General features: G+C 48.0%; 1 protein-coding gene across 1 annotated transcript in view; it reads left to right on the forward strand.

Moving 5' to 3' along the window:
• The window catches only part of LOC145348686 (uncharacterized), a 119989-nt gene that overhangs the window by 57083 nt on the left and 39786 nt on the right, over positions 1 to 23120 (forward strand). The window contains exons 14-20 of the mRNA XM_080196844.1: positions 2026 to 2171; positions 4122 to 4235; positions 6380 to 6499; positions 10507 to 10659; positions 12177 to 12405; positions 14698 to 14899; positions 18744 to 18897. Coding sequence (XP_080052970.1) covers positions 2026 to 2171; positions 4122 to 4235; positions 6380 to 6499; positions 10507 to 10659; positions 12177 to 12405; positions 14698 to 14899; positions 18744 to 18897 — 1118 coding nt within the window. The remainder of the gene's footprint in view (positions 1 to 2025; positions 2172 to 4121; positions 4236 to 6379; positions 6500 to 10506; positions 10660 to 12176; positions 12406 to 14697; positions 14900 to 18743; positions 18898 to 23120) is intronic.

The raw sequence follows: 23120 nt of genomic DNA on the forward strand, positions 1-23120 counted from the left end.
CTGCCTCATGATGATAATGTTAACTGCATTTTTTTTGAAAGTGGTTTTAATTTTTAACATTTTAAATTACATATTAAAATTTTACAGAAACCTTAATTGCTATACTGGTTAGGAGTTCCATATAGCGTTCAACGTGTTAAGTATTTGTTTATAGTAAGGGTGGCTGGGTCATAGAATTGTAGAGTTCGACTGCACAGAAAAAGGCCCTTCAGCCCATTGTGTCTGTGCGGACTAAAGGCAAACCATTCTCATCCCATTTTCCAGCATTTGGTCAGCAGCTTTGTGTAGTGACTTCAGTGAGGCCCATGAGGTTGAGTATGAGCTCCCTGATTGAGGTAACGATTGCCTGTCCAATCAGGGAGCTCATACTCTAAGACGCTCTCTCTCTCTCTCTCTCTCTCTCTCTCTTTATATATATATATATTTATATATATATATAGAGAGAGAGAGAGAGAGAAAGATGTGTCCAGGCTACTGACACTTCGGATTCTGACTGTACCTGAAGCACTCTTAGGAGTGGTGATAGGTTTGTAAATAAGGGGAATCTGATGAAGGGACCCCAGTCTATTGAGAAGTTATTTCACCTTATATACCTTACAATTTCAAGTACACATCTAAGTGCTTCTTAAATGAGAAAGGCTGGTGGAGGCAGAGACTCTCATAACATTCTTAAATGTTATGAGAGTCTCTGCTCCACCAGCTTTTCCAGCAGTGAGTTCGAGACTCCCACCACCCTCTGGGTGAAAACCACTTTTTCCCAGATCCCCCAATGAGCCTTTAGCCACAAGGGTGGGTAGGCATCTATCTGTTAGAGCATGGTGGCACAGTGTTTAGATACTTCAGCATTTGTTGCCCATCCATAATCGCAAGGGTGGCACAATGGCTAGTACTGCTGCCTCACAGTGCCAATGTCCCGAATTCGATTCCCGGCTCAGGTCACTGTCTGTGAGGAGTCTGCACATTCTTCCTGTGTCTGCGTGGGTTTCCTCCAGGTGCTCCGGTTTCCTCCCACAGTCCGAAAGATGTGCTGGTTAGGTGAATTGGCCATGCTAAATTCTCCCTCAGTGTACCTAAACTGGCACCGGAGTGTAGTGACTAGGGGTTTTCACTGTAACCTCTTAGTCCAGTTGATCCTGGCAGAGGACGTGGTGGAGTACACGGCCTGGCACTCACGCATCTTCCGCAGGTCAGCCGGGTCCCTGAACACGAGGAGCACATCATCGGCATAAGCCGACAGGACCACCCCAATGCCCGGCCTCCGCAGGAGGCACAGGAATGGTTCTACACAAATTGAATACAATTGGCCAGATGAGGGGTCGCCCTATCACACTCCTCTACCAAAGCGAAGGAGCACTGTCAGGGACCCGCTAACCTTAACAAGGCAGTTATGATTCTCCCAGTAAGACAAGTTGGCATGTGCAGTTACATTCTCTGCTGCAGTCTCCATGGCAATGCCTTCATCAATCAAGCAACCAACACTCTCTTCTCATGCAGTATTAGTTGTTGTTTCCTTTGCTGCTGACCTATCTTGTGAGCTGTCCTGATGAGTCCAAGATGAAAAACTTCGACAACATGCCCCTTTTTTCATCAATCCTTATGGTCTGTTCTACCGAATGACTATATCCTCAGTCACTTCTGCACGTACATCAAAGGCTGGGGAGGAGCCTTTCTAGGACCTTCCTAACCTAGGAGATACTGAAGTCTATTGTACGTTGAGCAATCATTGGACGAGATTCACTGGCCTCCCAGCCGTGTGTTTCCCACTGGTGGGTTTTTCTGGTCTTGCCACTGTCAATTGATGTCACCCCATACCGGGGGTGGTGGTGGGGGGCGGTGCTGCGGAAAGCTGCGGGCAGGGGTGCGCTGCCAGTAGGACCGGAGAATCTCACTGGCATAAATAGGCACCCAGCTCTGTTTGCTCCTGAGGATATCTGGGTGAAACACCAGGAATAGGAGACTCAGTTCTCGCCAAGACGCCATATTGTTCCTCATTGATGCCAACAGTTGTTGACTTATCTTCTCCAGGTTTACGTGCATTTGCCAGTCAGGCTGGGCAGGCATCACGTGCCAAACAGATGTCAATGAATGTGAGTCGCATCCCTGTGCACACGGTGGGACGTGTCAGGATCGGGTCAATGGCTACGACTGCCTCTGTCCAAGGGGTTTCAAAGGTAAAAGTGGGGCTTGGTGTAGACAGTGGGATTGCAGGAATTCGCAATCTCTTAAAGATAAAGGCAGGGGAGCGAGAAGGAAGATTTTTTTCATTCATTCTTGGCACATGGGTGTTGCTGGTTGGGCCCCATTTACTGTCCATCTCTAGACACCTTGAACTGAATGGCTCGCTAGACCATTTCAGAGGGTAGTTGAGAGTTAAGTTTTAAGTTTAAGCTTTTATGTTTTTAAGCTTTTAACTTTAAGTTTATTTCGTTAGTGCCACAAGTAGGCTTACATTAATGCTCCAATGAAGTTGCTGTGAAAATCTCCTAGACGCTACACTCCGGCACCTGTTCGGGTACACCGAATGAGAACTTAGCACGGCCAATCCAATATTTTGGACTGTGGGTGGAAACTGGAGCACCCGGAGGAAGCCCACGCAGACACGGGGAGAATGTGCAAACTTCGCAGAGACAATGACACGGGCTAGGAATCAAACCCAGGTCCCTGGCACTGTGAGACAGCAGTGCTAACCACTTTGCCACTGTGCTGTCCCTTCCACATTGTCAACCACGTTGCTGTGGGTTGGGAATCACATGTAGGCCAGACCAGGTAAGGATGGCAGACTTCCTTCCCTAAAGGACATAAGTGAAATAGTCGTGGAGGGATTCGAACCCGGGTCCCCAGAACATTAGCTGAGTTCCTGGATTAATAGTCTGGTGACAATACCACAAGGCCAAACCATCCCCGGATATTGGGATAAAAGGAGGTGAGGGGAGGTTTGAGGAGGAAGCAAAGGAAAAGGAAGGGAGATGAGGGATGCTGTTCCAGCATCTGGCATTTCAAGTCTTAATAAACTAACCTCAGTATCATCTCCTGAGGGCATTATGTCATCAAGTAGACCTTATTTATATAAAGAATTACAGAAGCAGCTTTATTTAACATTTAACATGCGTTCAGTTTTATTCTGCATTTAACCCCGTGCTATACCTGTCCTGGGAGTGTTTGATGGTAAAAAGTTTCCCAGGGAAACCTCAAAAGCTTGTGAGTCTATTATCAAATAAATCGGTTGGACTAAAACGTGGTGTTGTCAGACTTTTTACTGTGTTTACGCCAGTCCAACGCCGGCATACCCACATCATGACCAGTGTTTGATGGGACAGTGTAGAGGGAGCTTTACTCTGTATCTAACCCTGTGCTGTACCTGTCCTGGGAGTGTTTGATGGGACAATGTAGAGAGAGCTTTACTCTGTATCTAACCCCATGGTGTACCTGTCCTGGGAGTGTTTGATGGGGACAGTGTAGAGGGAGCTTTACTCTGTATCTAACCCTGTGCTGTACCTGTCCTGGGAGTGTTTGATGGGACAGTGTAGAGGGAGCTCTACTCTGTATCTAACCCCATGGTGTACCTGCCCTGGGAGAATATCACTCCATAAGACGTGCAACAATTTGAAACTGGTTCATCCTTCAGACCAACGCAGCGCCAGGTACCCAGGTTCAATTCCGACCTCGGATAACTATCTGTGCAGAATTTGCTCATTCTCTCTGTGTGTCTGCGTGGGTTTCCTCCGGATGCTCTGATTTTCTCCCACACTCCAAAGATGTGCGGGTTAGATGGATTGGCCATGTTAAATTTCTCTTCAGTGTCAGGGGGATTAGCAGGGTGAATACCTGGAGTTACTGGGATAGGGCTTGGGTGGGATTGTGGTCAGTGCAGACCCGATGGGCTGAATGGCCTCTTTCTGCACTGTCAGGATTCTATGATTCTTTGCCAGTGCAATATATAACTATCACAATATATAACTATCCTCTTACGTGTTGGGAGAGCCGTGGAAGAGATAAGGTCGCAAGTGGCCGGAGAACATTGAGCGTGGAAGTGCCCTCAATGAGAGAAGGATGGCATTGCCAGCTTGGCACCCAGGTAATGATCCTTCACTAACTCTTTTGGTGTGTTTCCACCGCACTAGGTCAGAACTGCCAGATGAATCAAGATGACTGCCTTCCCAACCCCTGTTTGAACAAGGGCCGTTGCATGGATGGTATTGCCAGCTACCTGTGCCAGTGCGAGCTTCCCTACACAGGTAGCGCAGTGCTTCAGATGGTGTATAGAGGAGAGCATGATCAGTCACTGTCTGATGCTTTTCAGTTTTATGCTTATATATTTGTGTCACAAGCAGGTTTACATTAACACCGCAATGAATTTACAATGAAATCCCCCAGTCGCCGCACTCCGGTGCCTGTTCGGGTACACGGAGGGAGAATTTAGCACGGCCAGTGCACCTAACTAGCACATCTTTTGGACTGTGGAAGGCAACTGGAGCACTTCCACTTTCATGAGGGAGAACGTGCAAACTCCACACAGGCAGTGACCCAAGCCAGGATTCAAACCCAGGTCCCTGGCACTGTGAGGCAGCAGTGCTAACCACTGTGCCACCATGCCGCCCTTGTGCCGTTGTGCCACCCTAACTGGCTTCCATAACTTCACAGGGGTAACAACACCTTGTAAGGTGTGGTTCCATGCAGACAGGAGCTGGGATGTGGGGGTGGTAGAGGGTGAGGGAAGCGTTGCCGTCTGTGCGTATTTGTCCAGTTGCCCATCAGGTCCTAAAAACCAACCATCTAATGAGCATTTCTAATGAGCATTTAGGAAATTGTAATTCCCTCAACATGGGGAAGAACTCGCCTTTGGCGATTATATACATTCTACTCTACAGAATTGATTAACCGACTGGATGATCACCCAGTGCAGAAGGAGGCCATTCGGCCCATCGAGTCTGCACCAACCACAATCCCACCCAGGCCCTATGCCCGTAACCCCACTCATTTACCCTGCTAACCCCTCACACTCGGGTCAATTTAGCATGGCCAATCCACCTAACCCACACATCTTTGGAGTTAATTTGGAGTGGATTAATCCAGGCACTCAAAGTCCATTTGACGGCTCTGACGGGTGTGGGGAGGGGTTATTGTCGTGTGAATGAGACTGGGGGGATTCCGTGAATAGGATGAGGACTTTGTGAATGGAGAGATTCTCTGAATGGGATCCTGTGCATGATTTGATTTGATTTGATTTGACTTAGACAAAACATGCTGTTCATAGAGTACATAGGAGAAGGAAAGGAGAGGGTGCAGAATATAGTGTTGCAGTTACAGATAAGGTGAAGAGAAAGATCAGCTTAATGTGGGGTAAGAGATTTAAAAAGAGCATTGTTAGAGAGTTTAGAGGAGTTGGAATTCAATTTTAAAAGCATAAGAGAAGAGTAAAATATAGAATTAGAGGGCGTACTGGGGACAGCTCGCAAGAAGTTGCCTCGCTCCGATATCATTGTGAATTAAATGGGATGGGGGATTCTGTGATGGGGCAGATCCTATTCTGGGGCAGATTTTGTAATATTGCAGCCCTCTGCTGAGGCTGATCTTGATGTTCGAGTGTCCATCATTCTATCATTCCTCAGCGTGATGGTATGGGATTTTCTCTTATAATAGTGGCACGGTGGCGTGGTGGTTAGCACTGCTGCCTCACAGCACCAGGGAGCCGGGTTCAATTCCCTCCTTGGATCACTGACTGTTCTCCCCGTATCTGTGTGGGTTTCCTCCGGGTGCTCCGGTTTCCTCCCACATTCCAAAGATGTGTGGGTTAGATGGATTGGCCATGATAAATGTCAGGGGGACCAGCTAGAGTAAAGGCATGGGGTTATATCGATAGGGCCTGGGTGGGATTGTGGTCGGTGCAGCCTCGATGACCAAATGGCCTCCTTTTGCACTGTAGGATTCTATAATTCTATAGAGTGGCTCAAAGACACAGTGGCTACCATTGTTGTCTCTCAGCGCCAGGGACCTGGATTCAATTCTGGCTTCAGGTGACTGTGTGGAGTTTGCACATTTTCCCCATGTCTGCGTGGGTTTCCTCCGGGTGCTCTGGTTTCCTCCCGCAGTCCAAAGATGTGCGGGTAAGGTGGATTGGCCATGTTAAATTGCTCCTTAGTGTCAGGGGGACTAGCTAGGCTAAGTATATGGGGATAGGTACATCGGCCATGCTAAATTGCCCCTTAATGCCAGGGAGATTGGGAGAGTAAATATGCGGGGTTATGGGGATAGGATAGGACGTGGGTGGGATTGTTGATGGTGCAGGTTTGATGGGCTGAATGGCCTCCTTCTGTACTATAGGGATTCTATGAATATTTCCTTCAGTTCATTCATCCTCTCAAACCTTTTCTGCTCACAGGTACCCACTGCGAAACACTACTGGCGCCTTGTGCTAAGAACCCTTGCAAAAATGGTGGCACATGTAATGAATCAGTGGACTACCAGGCATTCTCTTGTGTTTGTCCAGCTGGTTGGAACGGTGAGAGATTTTACAGTTCATGTGAATCCGTTCTCGATCCGGTAATCACCAGGTAGCGCTGGGGGAAGCCAATGTAGTGGCTCCTCATAAAAGCATCCTCCTCATGCCAAGAAAGAAAAGATCACAATATCATTGATCACACGGCAGCTTGTTCTGTTTCTTTTAGCCCTCAGTGTACCTGGTTTATTGTCAATCCTTCATATGGTAAAACCTACAAGTTCATGAGGAACTCACAAAGGGACAGCACTGGCAGTGACTCAAGCTACCACTCCCAGCATTTTAAACATCCAGGACAAATTTAATCCTAATGCTACGTAGATATTCAGGTAATCTGATAATATTATTTACCTCAATTCAGGAAATGCGTCCCAAAAAAGAAAAGAAGGATAGGGTTTAGATACAGAGTAAAGCTGCCTCAACACTGTCCCGATCAAACACTCCCAGGACAGGTACAGCATGGGGTTAGATACAAAGTAGATCTCCCTCTACTGTCCCCATCAAACACTCCCAGGACAGGTACAGCACGGGGTTAGATACAGAGTAAAGCTCCCTCTACACTGTCCCCATCAAACACTCCCAGGATAGGTACAGCATGGGGTTAGATACAGAGTACCTCACAAGAGGTTATTGCAGAAGCTAAGGGGGCATGGAGTTGGGGGTAGGGTGTTAGCGTGGATAGAGGATTGGCTGTCAAATAGGAGGCAGAGAGTGGGGGTTAGTGGGTGCTATTCGGATTGGCGGTTGGTGACTAGTGGGGTGCCCCAAGGGTCGGTGCTGGGGCCTCAGCTATTCACCATTTATATAGATGATCTGGAGGAGGGAACCGAGTGTAGGGTGTCGAAATTTGCTGATGACACCAAGATTGGTGGAACGGCAAATTGTGCGGAGGGTGTGGAGAGTCTGCAGAAGGATCTAGATAGGCTGGGCGAATGGGCCAGGAACTGGCAAATTAATTTAATGTTGGCAAATGTCAGGTTGTCCACTTTGGTAGGAAGAATGGTAGGAAGGACTATTACTTACATGGCGAAAAACTGCAGCATGCGACGGTGCAGAGGGACCTCGGGGTCCTTGTGCATGAGTCGCAAAAACCCAGCCTGCAGGTGCAGCAGGTGGTCAGGAAGGCGAATGGGATGCTGGCCTTCATAGCGAGGGGGATTGAATATAAAAGTAGGGAGGTCTTGCTGCGGCTATATAGGGCACTGGTGAGGCCGCAGCTGGAGTACTGTGTGCAGTTTTGGTCGCCGCACTTACGCAAGGATATTTTGGCCTTGGAGGGAGTGCAGAGGAGGTTTACTAGGCTGATTCCGGAGTTGAGGGGGTTGAACTACGAGGAGAGGCTGAATAAACGAGGCTTGTACTCGTTAGAGTTTAGAAGAATGAGGGGAGATCTCATTGAGATGTATAAGATGTTGAATGGGATGGATAGGATAGAGGTGGAAAGGCTCTTCCCGCTCAGAAAGGACAGTAGGACTAGGGGGCACAGCCTCAGGATAAAGGGGTGTGTGCAGTTTAGAACGGAGTTGAGAAGGAACTTCTTCACTCAAAGGGTGGTGAATCTCTGGAATTCTCTGCCCGTTGAAGTGGTGGAGGCTGCCTCGCTCGATATTTTTAAGACACGGCTTGATAGGTTTTTGATAGGCAAGGAGATTAAGGGTTATGGGGAGAGGGTGGGAATGTGGAACTGAGCCACGACAGATCAGCCATGATCTTATTGAATGGCGGGGCAGGCTCGAGGGGCTAGATGGCCTACTCCTGCTCCTATTTCTTATGTTCTTATGCTCTACACTGTCCCCATCAAACACTCCCAGGACAGGTACAGCACGGGGTTAGATACAGAGTAAAGCTGCCTCTACACTGTCCCCATCAAACACTCCCAGGACAGGTACAGCACGGGGTTAGATACAGAATAAATCTCCCTCTACACTGTTCCCATCAAACACTCCCAGGACAGGTACAGCACGGGGTTAGATACAGAGTAAAGCTCCCTCTACACTGTCCCCATCAAACACTCCCAGGACAGGTACAGCAACATATGGAAAATTAAAAATCTATCCAATTTAGCCGTATAGAATTCAATGTCACACCTCCACTTTCTGTGGGAAGGAGAATTTCACATAGTAATGACCCTCTCGAGAGAAATAATTCTCATCTCTGTCATGTTATTCTGAAACTATGTCGCCTAGTTCAAGACTCAGCCAGAAGAGGAAACTTTCTTCCAGTATCTTCCTATTCAAATCCCCTCCTGATCTGATATGTTTCAATGAGATCATTTTCTAAACTCCAGTGGGTGCAGGTTGAACCCTTTGACCTGTCCTCATAAGGTAATCCTTTCATTGTGTGAAGGAGTTGTGCAAACATTCTCTGAATTGTTTCTGACACAATGATATCCTTTTTCAAATAAAAACTCTGCACCGTACTGCAGACATTGTCTTATGGATTCTCTGTGCAGCTCCGCTCAAACTTGTCGACTTTTATATTCCTCTTACAGTAAGTGCCAACATATCATTTTCTTTCGTAGTCACTCACTCGCTCTCCCTGCAGGCTAATCCTTGGGTGATTCATGTAGAGGACACCCAGATTCCTCTACATCTGCAATCTTTCCCTGGCTCCGACCCGCCACGGCATTTGGTGGAATTTCAATTCAACAAAAAATGTTTGGAATTAAAAATCGACCGATGGCCATGAAACCACTGTCGGAAAAATCTACCTGGTTCACTGAGTTCCTTTAGGGAAGGAAATCTGCCGCCCTTATCTGGTCTGGCCTACATGAGACTCCAGAGCCACAGCAATGTGGTTGATTCGCAGTTGCCCTCTAAAATGACCTAGTGAGCCATTCAGTTCAAGGGCAATGTTAGCGCTGCTGCCACGCGGCACCAGGGACCTGGGTTTGATTCCTGACTTCAGTCACTGTCTGTGCCGACACCAGTGAGCCGCCTCCACTGCCCAAAAGCATGCCATGCAGAGGCAGCGGAAAATCCTGCCCTTTTTTCCCTTCTAGTTGAACGAAGAAGTGAGATGGTTATGATCATTTGGAGGTTGTTAAGCATGATTATTTGTCTTCCAAACAACGTCAGATGTTGAACATGAAGTGCGGGTGAACATTCTAGCTTTGAATCAGGGGAACCTTACGGTGCAGAAAGAGGCCATTTGGCCCATTGTGTCTGCATCGACTCTCTGACAGAGCATCTTACCCAGGTCCTATCCCATACTCCCACATATTTACCCTACGCATCCCCTAACCTGCGCATCTTGGGATGACACAGGACAATTTACCATGGCCAATCCGCCTAACCCGCACATCTTTTGGACTGGGGGAGGAACCAGTGCACCTGGAAGAAACCCACGCTGACACGGGGAGAATGTGCAGACTTCACAAAGACTGTGACCCAAGGCCAGAATCGAACCCAGGTCCCTGGAGCTGTGAGGCAGCAGTGCTAACCACTGTGCCACTCAATGTGTCAGGTCTGTCTCTAGAATCATAGAATAGAATCATAGAATCCCTACAATGCAGAAGGTGGCCATTTGGCCCTTCGAATCTACACCAACCACAATCCCACCCACGCCCTATTCCCATAACCCCACATATTTACTCTACTAATCCCCCCTGACACTAAGGATAATTTAGCATGGTCAATCCACTTAACCAGCACACCTCTGGATTGTGGGAGGAAACCCACGCAGACACGGGGAGAACGTGGAAACTCCTCACAGACAGTGACCTGAGGCCGGAATTGAACCTGGGCCCTTGGCGCTGTGAGGCAGCAGTGCTAACCGTTGTGCCACCGTGCTGCCTAGTTTTGGGGAATTAGCTGATTCCGGTTGGGGTAACAGTGGAGATGCAGCAATTGGTCTTAGCTGTGATGATGCTAAGCAGATACGGAATAATCTCACCATTATTTTGGAGTCTACTAAGAGGACTTGTGGAGAGGCAGACAGTGGAGGGCGGAAATGCAATGTGCAGTGGCCAACAAAGCACTCATGCAGTTTTTCCTAATTTTTCCCTGCAGGGCAGGTTTGTGAGGATGATGTTGATGAGTGTATCTCTAACCCCTGCCTCAACCAAGGGGAGTGCCTGAACTCTGAAGGTGGGCACTTCTGCAAATGCCAAGCGGGCTACACCGGCCAGCTGTGCGATGTCGACATCGATGACTGTTCACCCAGTAAGTGATCGGGATTCCTCTCTTCCCTCCTTTCAGTGTTCTCTTCTTCCTCCTTCCCTCTCTTTCTCCCTCCCTCCGGTATCAGATACCACGTTCTATCCCGGGGCTGAATGGTCAGTGGAACAGACTGCAGTACTCAAGTAGCACAAATCAACTCTCCTTCCGGTTTCCCCCACTTACCCACAAGACTTACATTACAGACCTGCAGTGACTTTAATCAGGCAATTGAGCTGGGCCTCTTAGACAATGAACTCCCTGATTAAAGGCCAAATTGTGGGGCCAATCAGCGAACCTCTTGCTCTGTATTTAACCAGGCGTGCCAGTTCCTCTGGGACCCCTAGTGTAGACTGCTAACTGAGAGCATTCTGTACGCTGCTGTCAGACTTGTATATAAAGGGATTTTGGTGAAGGGACTCATCTGAGGACTTATTACAGGACCTGAGAATGGGACTGAACACCCAGTTATTCCGCACAGTCCCCACTTCCTTCCCTCTCAACTGCCTCTTTCCCTGTTAATCACCCTGCTCTACCCTCCTCTTCTCCCTAACCCCACCCTCACCTGGTGATTGTCCAAACTGTCTATTTAGAATCATAGAGTCCCTACAGTGCAGAAGGAGGCCAATCGGCCCATCAAGCCTGCAACAACAACAATCTCACCCAGACCCTATCCACTTACTTACCCAAGCTAGTCCCCAGACACTAAGGGGCAATTTAGCACGGCCAATCCACCTAACCCAAACATCTTTGGACTGTGGGAAGAAGCAGTGCCTCTGCTATTTCCACTTCATTTTCCCTGTCTTCCTATGTTTGTGAAGTGGGAACGGTCGAGAGCTTCAAGTTTTTAGGTTCCAGATCACCAACACTGATGCTATAGTTAAGAATACCCACCAATGCCTCTCCTTTCTCAGGATGCTACGGACATTTGGCATGTCTGCTACGACTCTCACCAACTTTTACAGACGTGCCATCGAAAGCATTCTTTCTGGTTGTGTCACAGCTTGGAATGGCTCCTGCTCCGACCAAGAGCACAGGAATGGCAAAGGGTTGTGAATGAAGCCCAGTCCGTCACGCAAACCAGCCTCCCACCCATTGACTCTGTCTACACTTCCCACTGCCTTGGAAAAGCAGCCAGCATAATCAAGGACCCCACACATCCCAGACATTCTCTCCTCCACCTTCTTCCGACGGGGAAAAAGATACACAAGTCTGAGGTCACGTACCAACCGACTCAAAAACAGCTTCTTCCCTGCTGCCATCAGACCTTTGAACGGACCTACCTCGCACTAAGTTGACCTTTCTCTGCACCCTAGCTATGACTCCAGGTCAATGCTCTTGAACATCTCCTTTGATGTGTAGACAGGGGCATGTCCTTTACAGCAGTTTTTCAGCAGAACATGACTTACAGCAAGGTGTATTGAGCCAGTTTAATGGGATAACAGTGGGAGGGTGGTTTGTAGTAGAGTGGGAGGGGAGACTGCATGCAATGAGGTGTAATGTCCACATGTGCTTTTCTCCAGACCAGTGCCTCAATGGCGGCTCCTGTGAGGACGGGGTAGATTCCTTCAACTGTTCGTGCCCGGCGGGCTTCGCCGGCGAGCGTTGCCAGGACGATGTGAATGAATGCAGCAGTGGCCCATGCTGGAACGGGGCAATCTGCAATGATTACGTGAACGGATATACCTGCAGTTGCCCACTGGGGTATGATGGGACCCACTGTGAGAACGACATTCTGGAATGCACTCCCAGGTAGGGATAGTGAACAACCGGCGTCACTAAGGCCCGGGGCTGAGACCGGGCCAAAGGGAAAATAACCTTTCTTTTCTGCCGCACCCTTTCCAGAATGTTCCAAAACACCTCACAGCCGATAAAGTAATTTCTTTATCGCTGTAATGACTGGTGTAATGTTGAATCGCAGAATGTGACTGTTGCTAAAGAGAGAGAGACAGCATGTTTTTTCATATCGTACTCATCAGGACAAATGCTAGAACTCCAAATTTCAAAGATCAACCACCCCAACAATTTATACTGCAGGGTAAAAGAGTGCTGATTGGTCAGCAAGTTGACACTAATTGGCTGAGGTGTTGTCATGACGAAAGGAATCATTGAATTCCTACAGTGCAGAAGGAGGCCATTCAGCCCATTGAGCCTGCACCATCAACAATCCCACCCACGCCCTATTCCCATAACACCACATATTTACCCTGCTAACCCCCTTGTCACTAAGATGCAATTCAGCATGGCCAATCAGCCGAACCTGTACATCTTTGGATTGTGGGGAGGAAACCGGAGCACTTGGAGGAAACCCACACAGACATGGGGAGAACATGCAAACTCCACACAGACAGTCACCCAAGCTGAAAATTGAACCCGAGTCCCTGGCGCTGTGAGGCAACAGTGCCACCGCCCCACCCGAGATTTCCATGTGACAGTGCAGCATTCCCTCAGTGCTATCAGCCCTTAGTGGCTTGACCATGCTAAGTACGTAGAGTTAAGGTGAACGGGAGGAGGAGAGGGCCTGCAGAGGGGAAGTTCTTTCAGAAAGACGATACAGACTCAGTGGGCCGAATGGTCTCTTTCTACACTGTAGGGATTCTATTGCTCTGAGATCCGAGTGCCCTCCACCTTAAACACCTTCAATTTCCAGGAATGTTTGGAAGAAGAAAATATAAATAAAACTGCAAATGCTGGAAAAATGAAATAAAGATTTAGACCCACGGCCCAATTTTAGTCCAAATGATCAAATGGGAATCTAAGAAATAAGGTATCAGTGTTACCCTATCCAATATTACTTTGACTGGAGAGTAAAACCCAGTCACAATTTTGATCTTGATCCCATTGTTTTCCCAATGGACAGTGTAGTGTTCAATAGCTCAGTGTTCGATTATGTTGGTTGGGTAACTGATCTATGCTAACTATGCTTGATTGGTTAAGTCTGTGTGTTGATCCAGAGCAAAATTAAACAGAGGAGCTACTCAAAGCTGGAGTCAGGATAAGCACAGGTGCAGAATCTTCCTATTGCCTTTGTAGAAACAAGTGTCACCTCTGAGGTAAACCAATAAATCGCAAAACATAACCAGCAAGAGGGTAAGGAGGTGGTTTAGGTTAAATTGGTCCCAATCATTTGGATGGAGGCCATTCATTGGTCATATCAGTGTTAACCATGTCAGATCCTCTATGTAATGTTGATCATGCCTGCAAAGGCAGCATGCTTTCCTCTGATTCAGAAAGTTGTAGATGCACAACATCTGTTATCGCCTTAACCCTACGTATTTAGCATGGTCAAGCCACTTAACCTGAACATCTCTGGACACCAAGGGGCAATTTCCCATGGCCAATCCACCTAATTTACATCGCTTTGGACACTAATGGGCAATTTAGCATGGTCAATCCACTTAACCTGTACGTCTTTGGACGCTAAGGGGCAATTTAGCATGGCCAATCCACTTAACTTGCACTTCTTTGAACGCTAAGCAGTAATTTAGCATGGCCAATTCACCTAACCTACACAGCTTTGGACACTAAGAGGCAATTTAGCATGGCCAATCTACCTAACCTGCATATCTTTGGACATTGAGAGGCAATTTAGTATGGTCAATCCAACTAACCTGCACATCTTTGGAGCACCCAAAGGAAACCTATGCACACATAGTGAGAACGAGTAAACTCCACGCAATCACCCAAGGCCAGGTTGGAACCCGGGTCCTTGGCACTGTGAGCCAGCAGCGCTAACCACTGTGCCACCGTGCTGCCCACAGAGGCGCTACCATTTTCCTGTTGGGCAAAGAAGACAAAGGTGATGGGGATAGATGGAACTGTGGAACTTGAAACACAACCAGATCAGCGGTGATCTTATCGAATGTTGGAGCAGGGCCGAAAGGCCCACTGCTGCTTCTGTTTTGCAAGTTTGTGATGAATTTTGCTAATGTTGACCTGGGCCGAATGGTATTTAATTTGTACTAAAGCCTTGTCAGAGTCCAGGCTTGTGCGCTAAGCACCTTAACCCTTCCCTATCCTGAGCTATTTTCCCTTGTTCCACAGCTCCTGTTTGAATGGAGGGACATGTGTCGACCAAGTCGCCAACTTCTCCTGCCAATGCCCGGCCGGGTTCGCTGGTCACTATTGCCAGCAGGAAATAAATGAGTGCGACTCGCAGCCCTGCCTGAATGGAGGCACCTGCCAGGACGGCTACGGGACCTACAAGTGTTCCTGCGCTCAGGGCTACACAGGCAACAGTTGCCAGGTAACCAGACAACACAGGGAATGGAGGATCAGATGGGATAGGAAGCAGAATTATCCTCAGGGGGTTGGAGTATGAGGAACAAGAGGTGGCAGTTCAGCCCCTCGAGCCTAGTTTGGAATTCATAGAATCCCTCCGGTGAAGAAGTAGGCCATTCGGCCCATCTAGTCTGTACCAACCACAATCCAACTCAAGCCCTATTCCCATAACACCACGGCTTTATCCTAGCTAGTCCCCTGGGCAATTTAGCATGGTCAATCCACCTAACCATCACAACTTTGGAGTGGGGGAGGAAGCCGGAGCACCCAGAGGAAACCCACGCAGACACGGTGAGAATGTGCAAATTCCACACAGACGGTGACACAAGCTGGGAATTGAACCTGGGTCCCTAGAGCTGTGAGGCAGCAGTGCTAACCCACTGTGCCATCGTGCCATCCCAGGGTGGCATCCCATTCAATTTGACCATCGCTGATCAGAACTCCACCTCACCCCTTGCTCTCTACACCGCCTGCCCGATGCTTTTTCAATCTCAGTCTTAAAGACACTTGGCGGCTATTGTTCTCCAGCTCTCTGGATTGCACTCATAATGGGACCTGGGTTTGATTCCCGGCCTGGGTCACTGCCTGTGTGGAATCTGCACATTCTCCCTGTGTATATGTGGGTTTTCTCCGGGTGCTCCGGTTTCTTCTCACAATCCGAAAGACTTGCTGGTTAGGTGCATTGGCCGTACTAAATTCTCCCTCAGTGCACCCGAACACTGAGTGTGCCAACTAGGGGATTTTCACAGTAACTTCATTGCAGTGTTAATGCTGGTCACACTAGTAAATAAACAATCATTCAGAACCCCCTGAATGAAGAAGTTACCCCTCAATTCGGTCTAACATGACTGAACCCTTAGCCTGAGGCTGCCCCATGGTGTTCCGCCCTGGACAAATGACCTCTGAGTGTTCCCCCTGCCCTGCCCTCCAGAATTCAATAAGATCGCGGTTGCTCTGGGCTCTGATCACAATCTCACAGCCTTTGCACACTTGCAGAGCTTACGGCCTTCTCTGACTGTTGTGTCTGACAGCGTGTAATATAAATCATCAGAATTTGAGATTGAATTGTGAGAATGCATTAATTATACACTATTTGGGGGAGGTCATAACCTAGTGGTATTATCACTAGACCCTTAATCCAGAAGCTTCTGGGTTCGAATCCCGCCATGACAATTGGTGGAATTTGAATTCAATAAAAAAATCAGGAATTAAGAACCTCCTGATGACCGTGAAACCATTGCTGATTGTCGGAAAAACCCATCTGGTTCACTAATGTCCCTTTAGGGAAGGAAATCTGCCATCCTTACCTGGTCTGGCCTACATCTGATTCCAGAGCCACAGCAACGTGGTTGACTCTCAACTGCCCTCGGGCAACTAGGGATGGCCAATAAATGCTGGCCCAGCCAGCGACGCCCACGTCCCACAGATAATTACAATTTTGTTTTTAAACATCGCTTCATGGTCTTATTGAAGGTTAATCTACATGATTTTCACTTATCAATTTGTCATTTGAGGTGGCACGGTGGTTAGCACAGCTGCCTCACAGCACCAGGGACCTGGGTTCAATGCCAACCTTGGGTGACAGTGGAGTTTGCCCATTCATCCTGTGTCTAAATTGCCCCTTAGTGTCCCAAAATGTGTAGGTTTGGGGAATTAGCGGGCTAAATTTGTGCAGTTACGGATGGGATGCCATGTCGCTGAGTCAGTACAGACTCGACAGGCAGAATGGCCTCCTTCTGCACTATAGGGACTCTATAATGAATGCGCACCTTGTATTCTCACTTTGAACTGCTCACTCACCCTCTGATATTTCAAACCTTATTTTCAGTGAAGCGTTTCCCTGGGAAAGTCCTGTCAAATCCTCCCATAGCCTCAGAAACCTGATGTCACCTAAGTTCAAAAGGAAACATTTGCAGCTTCCGAATAACCTTTCCTCACAGCTCGCTCTCTCCCATGCACAGCTTCCATATCCTGTTTGGCGGAGCCCTTCCAGTTCTCTGCTATCACCAGGCGTCAGCAAGCCCTGGGTCACTCGCGGAGACAGGGAGCAAAACGAGGGCCCCGCCTCTAATGGGAAGGACGGGGGCAGTGGGGGGAGGGTGGGGAGCGCGGGCAGGGGCGACATCGCATCAGGTTATCAGTCAGAGAAAGGTTGCTGCTTCCTTCATGAGTGCACCTTCATGAGCACAGTCTCAGCACGTTATCCCAATACTGCTTGTTTTCCGAATACTCCCCTGATTCATCCTCAGCCCTGTGTCCTCTCACCAATCAGACCATTTAACCAGTTTTCCTGCTGTTACTTCGCAGACTTTGACACCCAAACCTACAATAACCTGTCCATCTGAGCCTTCCATTTCCAGTTCTCTTCCCGCACCAAGTGATGCACTAAAGCTAGCATCCACTTCCAAGGAGAGAATCCTTGCACTGCAGAAGGTGACCATTCGGCCCTTCGAGTCTGCACTGACTCTCTAAAAGAGCATCATACCCAAGACCATGCCCATCCCTGTAACTTGACACAATTACCAAGACTAATCCACCTAACCTGCACATCTCAGGACACTAAGGAGCAATTTAGCAAGGCCAATCCACCTAACCTACATATCTTTGGACACTGATGGACAATTTAGCATGGCCAATCCACCAAATCTACATATCTTTGGACACTAAGGGGTAATTTAGCATGGCCAATCCACCTAACTTGCACAGCCACCTCTCTCTGCTTCTGAGGCATGGAGGACTCCCTGTCTGAGATCAGCCCTTGTCTTGTGGATCCCTCGAACCTGTACATGACTGAGTGTGTACAAACAGAGCTTGGGGTGCAGTCGATCAACTGGGTCAAGTGACCAAGATGTTTAAAATGATGAGAGAAGTCGACAGAGCTGATCGAGGGTAATCTTTACCTCTGTCAAGCTGAGGCGTTCCAGTTTCCTCCCACAGTTACTTCATTGCAGTGTTAATGTAAGCCTACTTGTGTGACACTAATAAATAACGTTTGATTTAATAGTTTGCACTTTTATCCATTTGAATGGCCTGTTGAGTCCGCTTCCACTGCCCTTTATGACAATGTCTTCCTGATCACAACAACTCACTTCGTTGCAAAAAAACGGCAAAATTCTCCTCATCTCCCTCTGACAATCATCATGATTGTAGCTTCTGGGATTCCTCCAGCCTCAGCCTCCAATGACCCGCAGCTTTTTAAAAGGCCAATTTTGGTGTTAACAAATTGTTTCCTGACCTTTTTTTCTTATTCTTCTGTGGGATATGGGTGTCACTGGCTGGCCAGCATTTATTGCCCATCCCTAATTGCCCTTGAAAGTCAACCACATTGTTGTGGCTCTGGAGTCACACAAAGGCCAGACGGGGTAAGGATGGCAGATTTCCTTCCCTAAATGAGGGTCAGATGGGTTTTTCCCACAATCAACAATGGTGATTAGTAAATTCTTAATTACAAATTTTTTTATTGAATTCGAATTCCACCATGTGCCATGGCTGGATTCGAACCTGGTCCCCAGAACATTAGCTGAGTTTCTGGGTTAATAGTCTCGTGATAAAACCACTAGGCCATCGCGCCCCCTTACTGACGAATTGTCATCACTTCCCTTCAATGGTGTTGGCCAATAGGGAGTCATGTTGTTGGGAGGCATGGTGCCATTTTGGGGCTAACAAGATGGAGGTCGGGGGCGAGAGGTGGGGGACATGCAAATGTCAATACTGCAGCTGCGTTGAGTCTTGGCTTCGGTCTCTGCCCTGAACCACATGAACCTTCACCTTTCACCCTGCCTCTCACAGTTCCTTTCTTCCACCTATAGACTCTGATAAACTGGTGTGCCAAACCCGTGTGTAAGAACGGTGGCAAGTGTGAACAGGTGAACACGACCTTCCACTGCGAGTGCAAGATGGGCTGGTCAGGTCTTTACTGTGACGTACCAAAGGTGTCCTGCGAGATTGCTGCTGGCAAACGTGGTAAGGGGCTGGGATGGTTAAACCCCCAGCTGTTTCTTCTCAATCTGCTGTGGGCTGCGACGCAATGGTGTGTTGCTGGTTAAAAAAAAGACACATGCTGTTGAAACTTTGCGTCCTGTACTCATCAGGGCCAAGCGGCAAGAATGCCAAATTCAAAGGGAACAACAATTTTTATGCTGCTTGAGGAAGGGGATGCTGATTGATTGGCAGGAGGATTTTGATTGGTTGTGCATTGGCATGGTTATGGCATGATGTTACATGGTTAAGGCACCCAGGGAAACATTGGCCTCAGGATTGTATTTAATCCCAAAATAGCACAATGCCTGGATGTTTGTAGAGGAGGACAAGCAAGATTGAAAAAGGCTCTGAATACTCGCTCGAGAGAAGATGAACAGAATCAAGAAGGTTCAATAAGAGACAGGAAACTGGGCCACATCACTTGGGGCCAGCACTGGGCGGCTGTCATACTTTGGATACAAGATAGAAGAGAGAGAGAAGTGGACTGTGTTAGGGTTAAAGGTAGGGAGAGTGGACTGGGGTTGGGGATTGGGTGAAAGATAGTTGAAGGTGATTGGGCTGGCGTTGAGGGTTGGTTGAAAAATAGAAAGGTGATGGTAGGGTAGCACAGCTTTCAGCACTGCTGCCTCACAGTGCCAGGGACCCAGGCTTAATTCTGGCCTTGAGTGTACATGTGGAGCCTGCACATTCTCCCTGTGTCTGTGTGGGTTTCCTCTGGGTGCTCCAGTTTCCCCCTACGGTCTAACGTTATGTGGGTTAGGTGGATTGGCCATGCTAAATTGCCCCGTAATGTCAGGGAAACAAGCTAGGGTAAATACCATGGTTACGGGGATAGGGCCTGATTGGGATTGTTGTCGGTGCAGATTGGATGGGCCAAATGGCACTGTAGCAATTCTATTTTGGAGATTTGGAATAAGAGTGATGGAATATTCCTCCACCATACTCTCTGGCACTGTATTGTACCGCTGTATTTTGCTTATTTCAACACGAAGAATGTTTCAATGTTAAGAATACGGGCATCGAGTGAGTTCTCCGAGCCCCATGATTCCCGCCGGAGAGAGGTGGTGTATTGTTTGCGAGCAGTGGGATTCTCTGATCCCGCTGCTGTCAATGGGAATTCCCACTGACGTTACCCTACACCGGCGGGATACTCGTGGGCGGGGGGTGGGGGGTGCTTGTTGCTGGGCGGACCGGAGAATCCTGCCAGTGTGAGTGGCCCAGAGAATTCAGGCCAACATGTTGGGTAAGAGAGTAGACTGCCTTCAAATAAAACACGGCTTTGCTCTAACTAGTTATAGCTCGATGGTATGGTTATGCCTTGTGGTTCTCCACCATGCAGACTCGCTGCTTGCTTACAGGCTGTTGCTGCTAAACTGTTCTCTCAGTCTCTTACCATGTGACTGCATACATCATACATGTGGGTGGTGTTATTCTCCAGTCTCCCGTTGCTCTGCCAACTGCCTTCACATTAGAACGATTTTCACATCTTTCTTTCTTTTCAAAAAAAATTTCCTACTTCCCATCACTGTACATTTTTTTTTAATCCTTATCCCAGCTCCCGCCACATCAAATCTCTGACTTTGAATTCAAGTGGTCTGAGGTCTTGACAGTTCTCTATACCTCGGTTTGTCTCTGACGAAGTGCTGACTTATTTCCGTTTTGTAACTCTCTCATTCTCCTGCTGAGGACATTTGGTGCCCTCCCTCTGGCATCTTCCATTGTTCTCACTCTTGGGTGTTTTGTTGCCCACACTGGGGTCTTTCTTTGGCCTCCCTTTGGGGCCTTTTGTTGCCCTCTTTCTGGGGCATTCTATTGCCTTCTCTTTCAGCTCTTTGTTGCCTCCTCTCTGGGGTCCTCTTTGATTTTGATTTGATTTGATGTGTTATTGTCACATGTATTGGCATACAGTGAATAGTATTATTTCTTGCACGCAACACAGACAAAGCATACCATTCATAGAGGAGGAAAGGAAAGGGTGCAGAATGTAGTGTTACAGTCATAGCTAGGATGCAGAGAAAGACCATAAGATACAGGAGCAGAATTAGACCATTCAGCCCATTGAGCCCGCTCCGCCATTCAATCATGGCTGATATGGTTCTCATCCCCATTCTCCTGCCTTCTCCCTTTGATCCGCTTATTGATCAAGAACCTATCTATCTCTGTCTTTAAGACACTCAATGATCTGGCTTCCCCAGCCCTCTGCAGCAATGAGTTCCACAGATTCACCACCCTCTGGCTAAAGTTTTAAAGGAGCATCCCTTCACTCTGAGGTTGCACCCTCGAGTTTTAGCCTCTCCCACGACTGGAAACATCCTCTCCACCTCTAGTCCATCCAGGCCTCTCAGTATTCTATAAGATTCAATTAGATCCCCTCTCATCATCCTAAACTCGATCAAGGCTCCGACTCCTCAATCAGCTTAATTTCAGTAGGTCCATTCAGTAGTTTGATGGCAGTAGGAAGATACTGTTTTTGAGTCGGTTGGTGCATGTCCTCAGACTTTGGTATTTTTTTCCCCAATGGAAGAAGGTGGAAGAGAGAATGTGTGGGATTCATGGGGTCCTTAATTATGCTGGCTGCTTTGCCGAGGCAGCGGGAAGTGTAGACAGGGACAAGAGATGGGAGGTTGGTTTGAGTGATGGACTGGGCTACATTCACGACCCTTTTATAGTTTCTTGCAGTCTGGGTCAGAGCAGGAGCATTGACCGTAATCCCACCCAAGCCCCATTCCCGTAACCCCACACATTTACCCTGCTAATCCCTCTGACACTAAGGGGCAATTTAGCATGGCCAATCAACCTAACCCGCACGCACACCTTTGGAGTGTGGGAGGAAACCGGAGCACCCGAAGGAAAACCACGCGGACACGGGGAGAACATGCAAACTCCACATAGACAGTGACCCGAGGCCGGAATTGTTTTGTGATGCAAGTAGAAAGGATGCTTTCTACCTGTGAAAGTTGGTGAGAGTGGTAGTGGACATGCTGAAACCTGTGTCTTCACTCTGAGGTATTCTGTTGACGATGGTCCTTTATTGAGAGTTGTCCAGTATCTGGGTTCCCTTCTCCTGTCCAGAGCTGCTTATCTCTTGTGGTCGCTGCTTTAAGTGCCGTTCCCTGTTTAAGAGGGAATATAGCAATATATTTTTCACTGTAGTTGCTGGGATACAGTTGGCTTCCCCCTGTTTTTCTTTCCGAGCTCCTGTTGCTGGGCGGATTTTTGAAAGAGAAGCTCTGTAGGTGCGTTTTGTGACAGGTGTATCAATGCAGTGTTCCAGCCTTTATTCTGTACTGTGCCGCACTGGGTCTGAAGCTTAAATCTTACTTAAAATGAGCATGTTTGAAGATATTTCCTTTCAGCCTAGAGAGCTTTTAAAATGACAATTTCAGCCTTTTATCCTGCCCGCCAAAGAGGGGATTTTTTCTAACTTAGGGTTCGCTCTGGGAGTTTTCAATGCTTTTCACACCCTGTTTTCTCGTTTTTTATTTAAACTTTAAGTTGCTTCCTGGCTCCAGCTTTTACTTTTAAGCCGCTGGACTTGTGAAAAACTTCTTTACAAAATCATTTTTATGGGATGTGGGTGTCGCTGGATAGGCCAGCATTTGTTGCCCATCCCTAATCCCATGGGTGGCATGGTGGCACAGTGGTTAGCACTGCTGCCTCACAGTGCCAGGGACCCGGGTTCAATTCCCAGCTTGGGTCACTGTGTGTGCAGAGTTTGCACGTTCTCCCCAGGTCTGCGTGGGTTTCCTCCAGGTGCTCCAGTTTCCTCCCACAGTCCGAAAGACATGTTGGTTAGGGTGCATTGGCCGTGCTAAATTCTCCCTCAGTGTTACCCAAACAGGCGCCTGAGAGTGGCAACTAGGGAATTTTCACAGTAACTTCATTGCGTTGTTAATGTAAACCTACTTGTGACACAAATAAAAAGTAATTGTTGTTCAGAAGGAGGTGGTGAGCTGCCTTCTTGAATCACTGCAGCCCCTGAGGTGTGGGTACACCCACAGTGCTGTTAGGGAGGAAGCTCCTTGATTTTGACCCAGTGACAATGAAGGAACGGCCGATCTATTTCCAAGCCTGAATGGTGGGTAGCTTGGAGGGGAACTTCTAAGTGGTGATGTCCCCAGGTCACCCATTTATGACTGAGATGCGGAGGAATTTTTTCTCTCAGAGGGGAGTGTATAGGAATAGGGGTGTTTTGCCGCAATTGT

Source organism: Carcharhinus amblyrhynchos, chromosome 9 (assembly GCF_965287045.1).
Source record: "Carcharhinus amblyrhynchos chromosome 9, sCarAmb.v2.hapA, whole genome shotgun sequence".
Classification (NCBI taxonomy): Eukaryota; Metazoa; Chordata; class Chondrichthyes; order Carcharhiniformes; family Carcharhinidae; genus Carcharhinus; species Carcharhinus amblyrhynchos.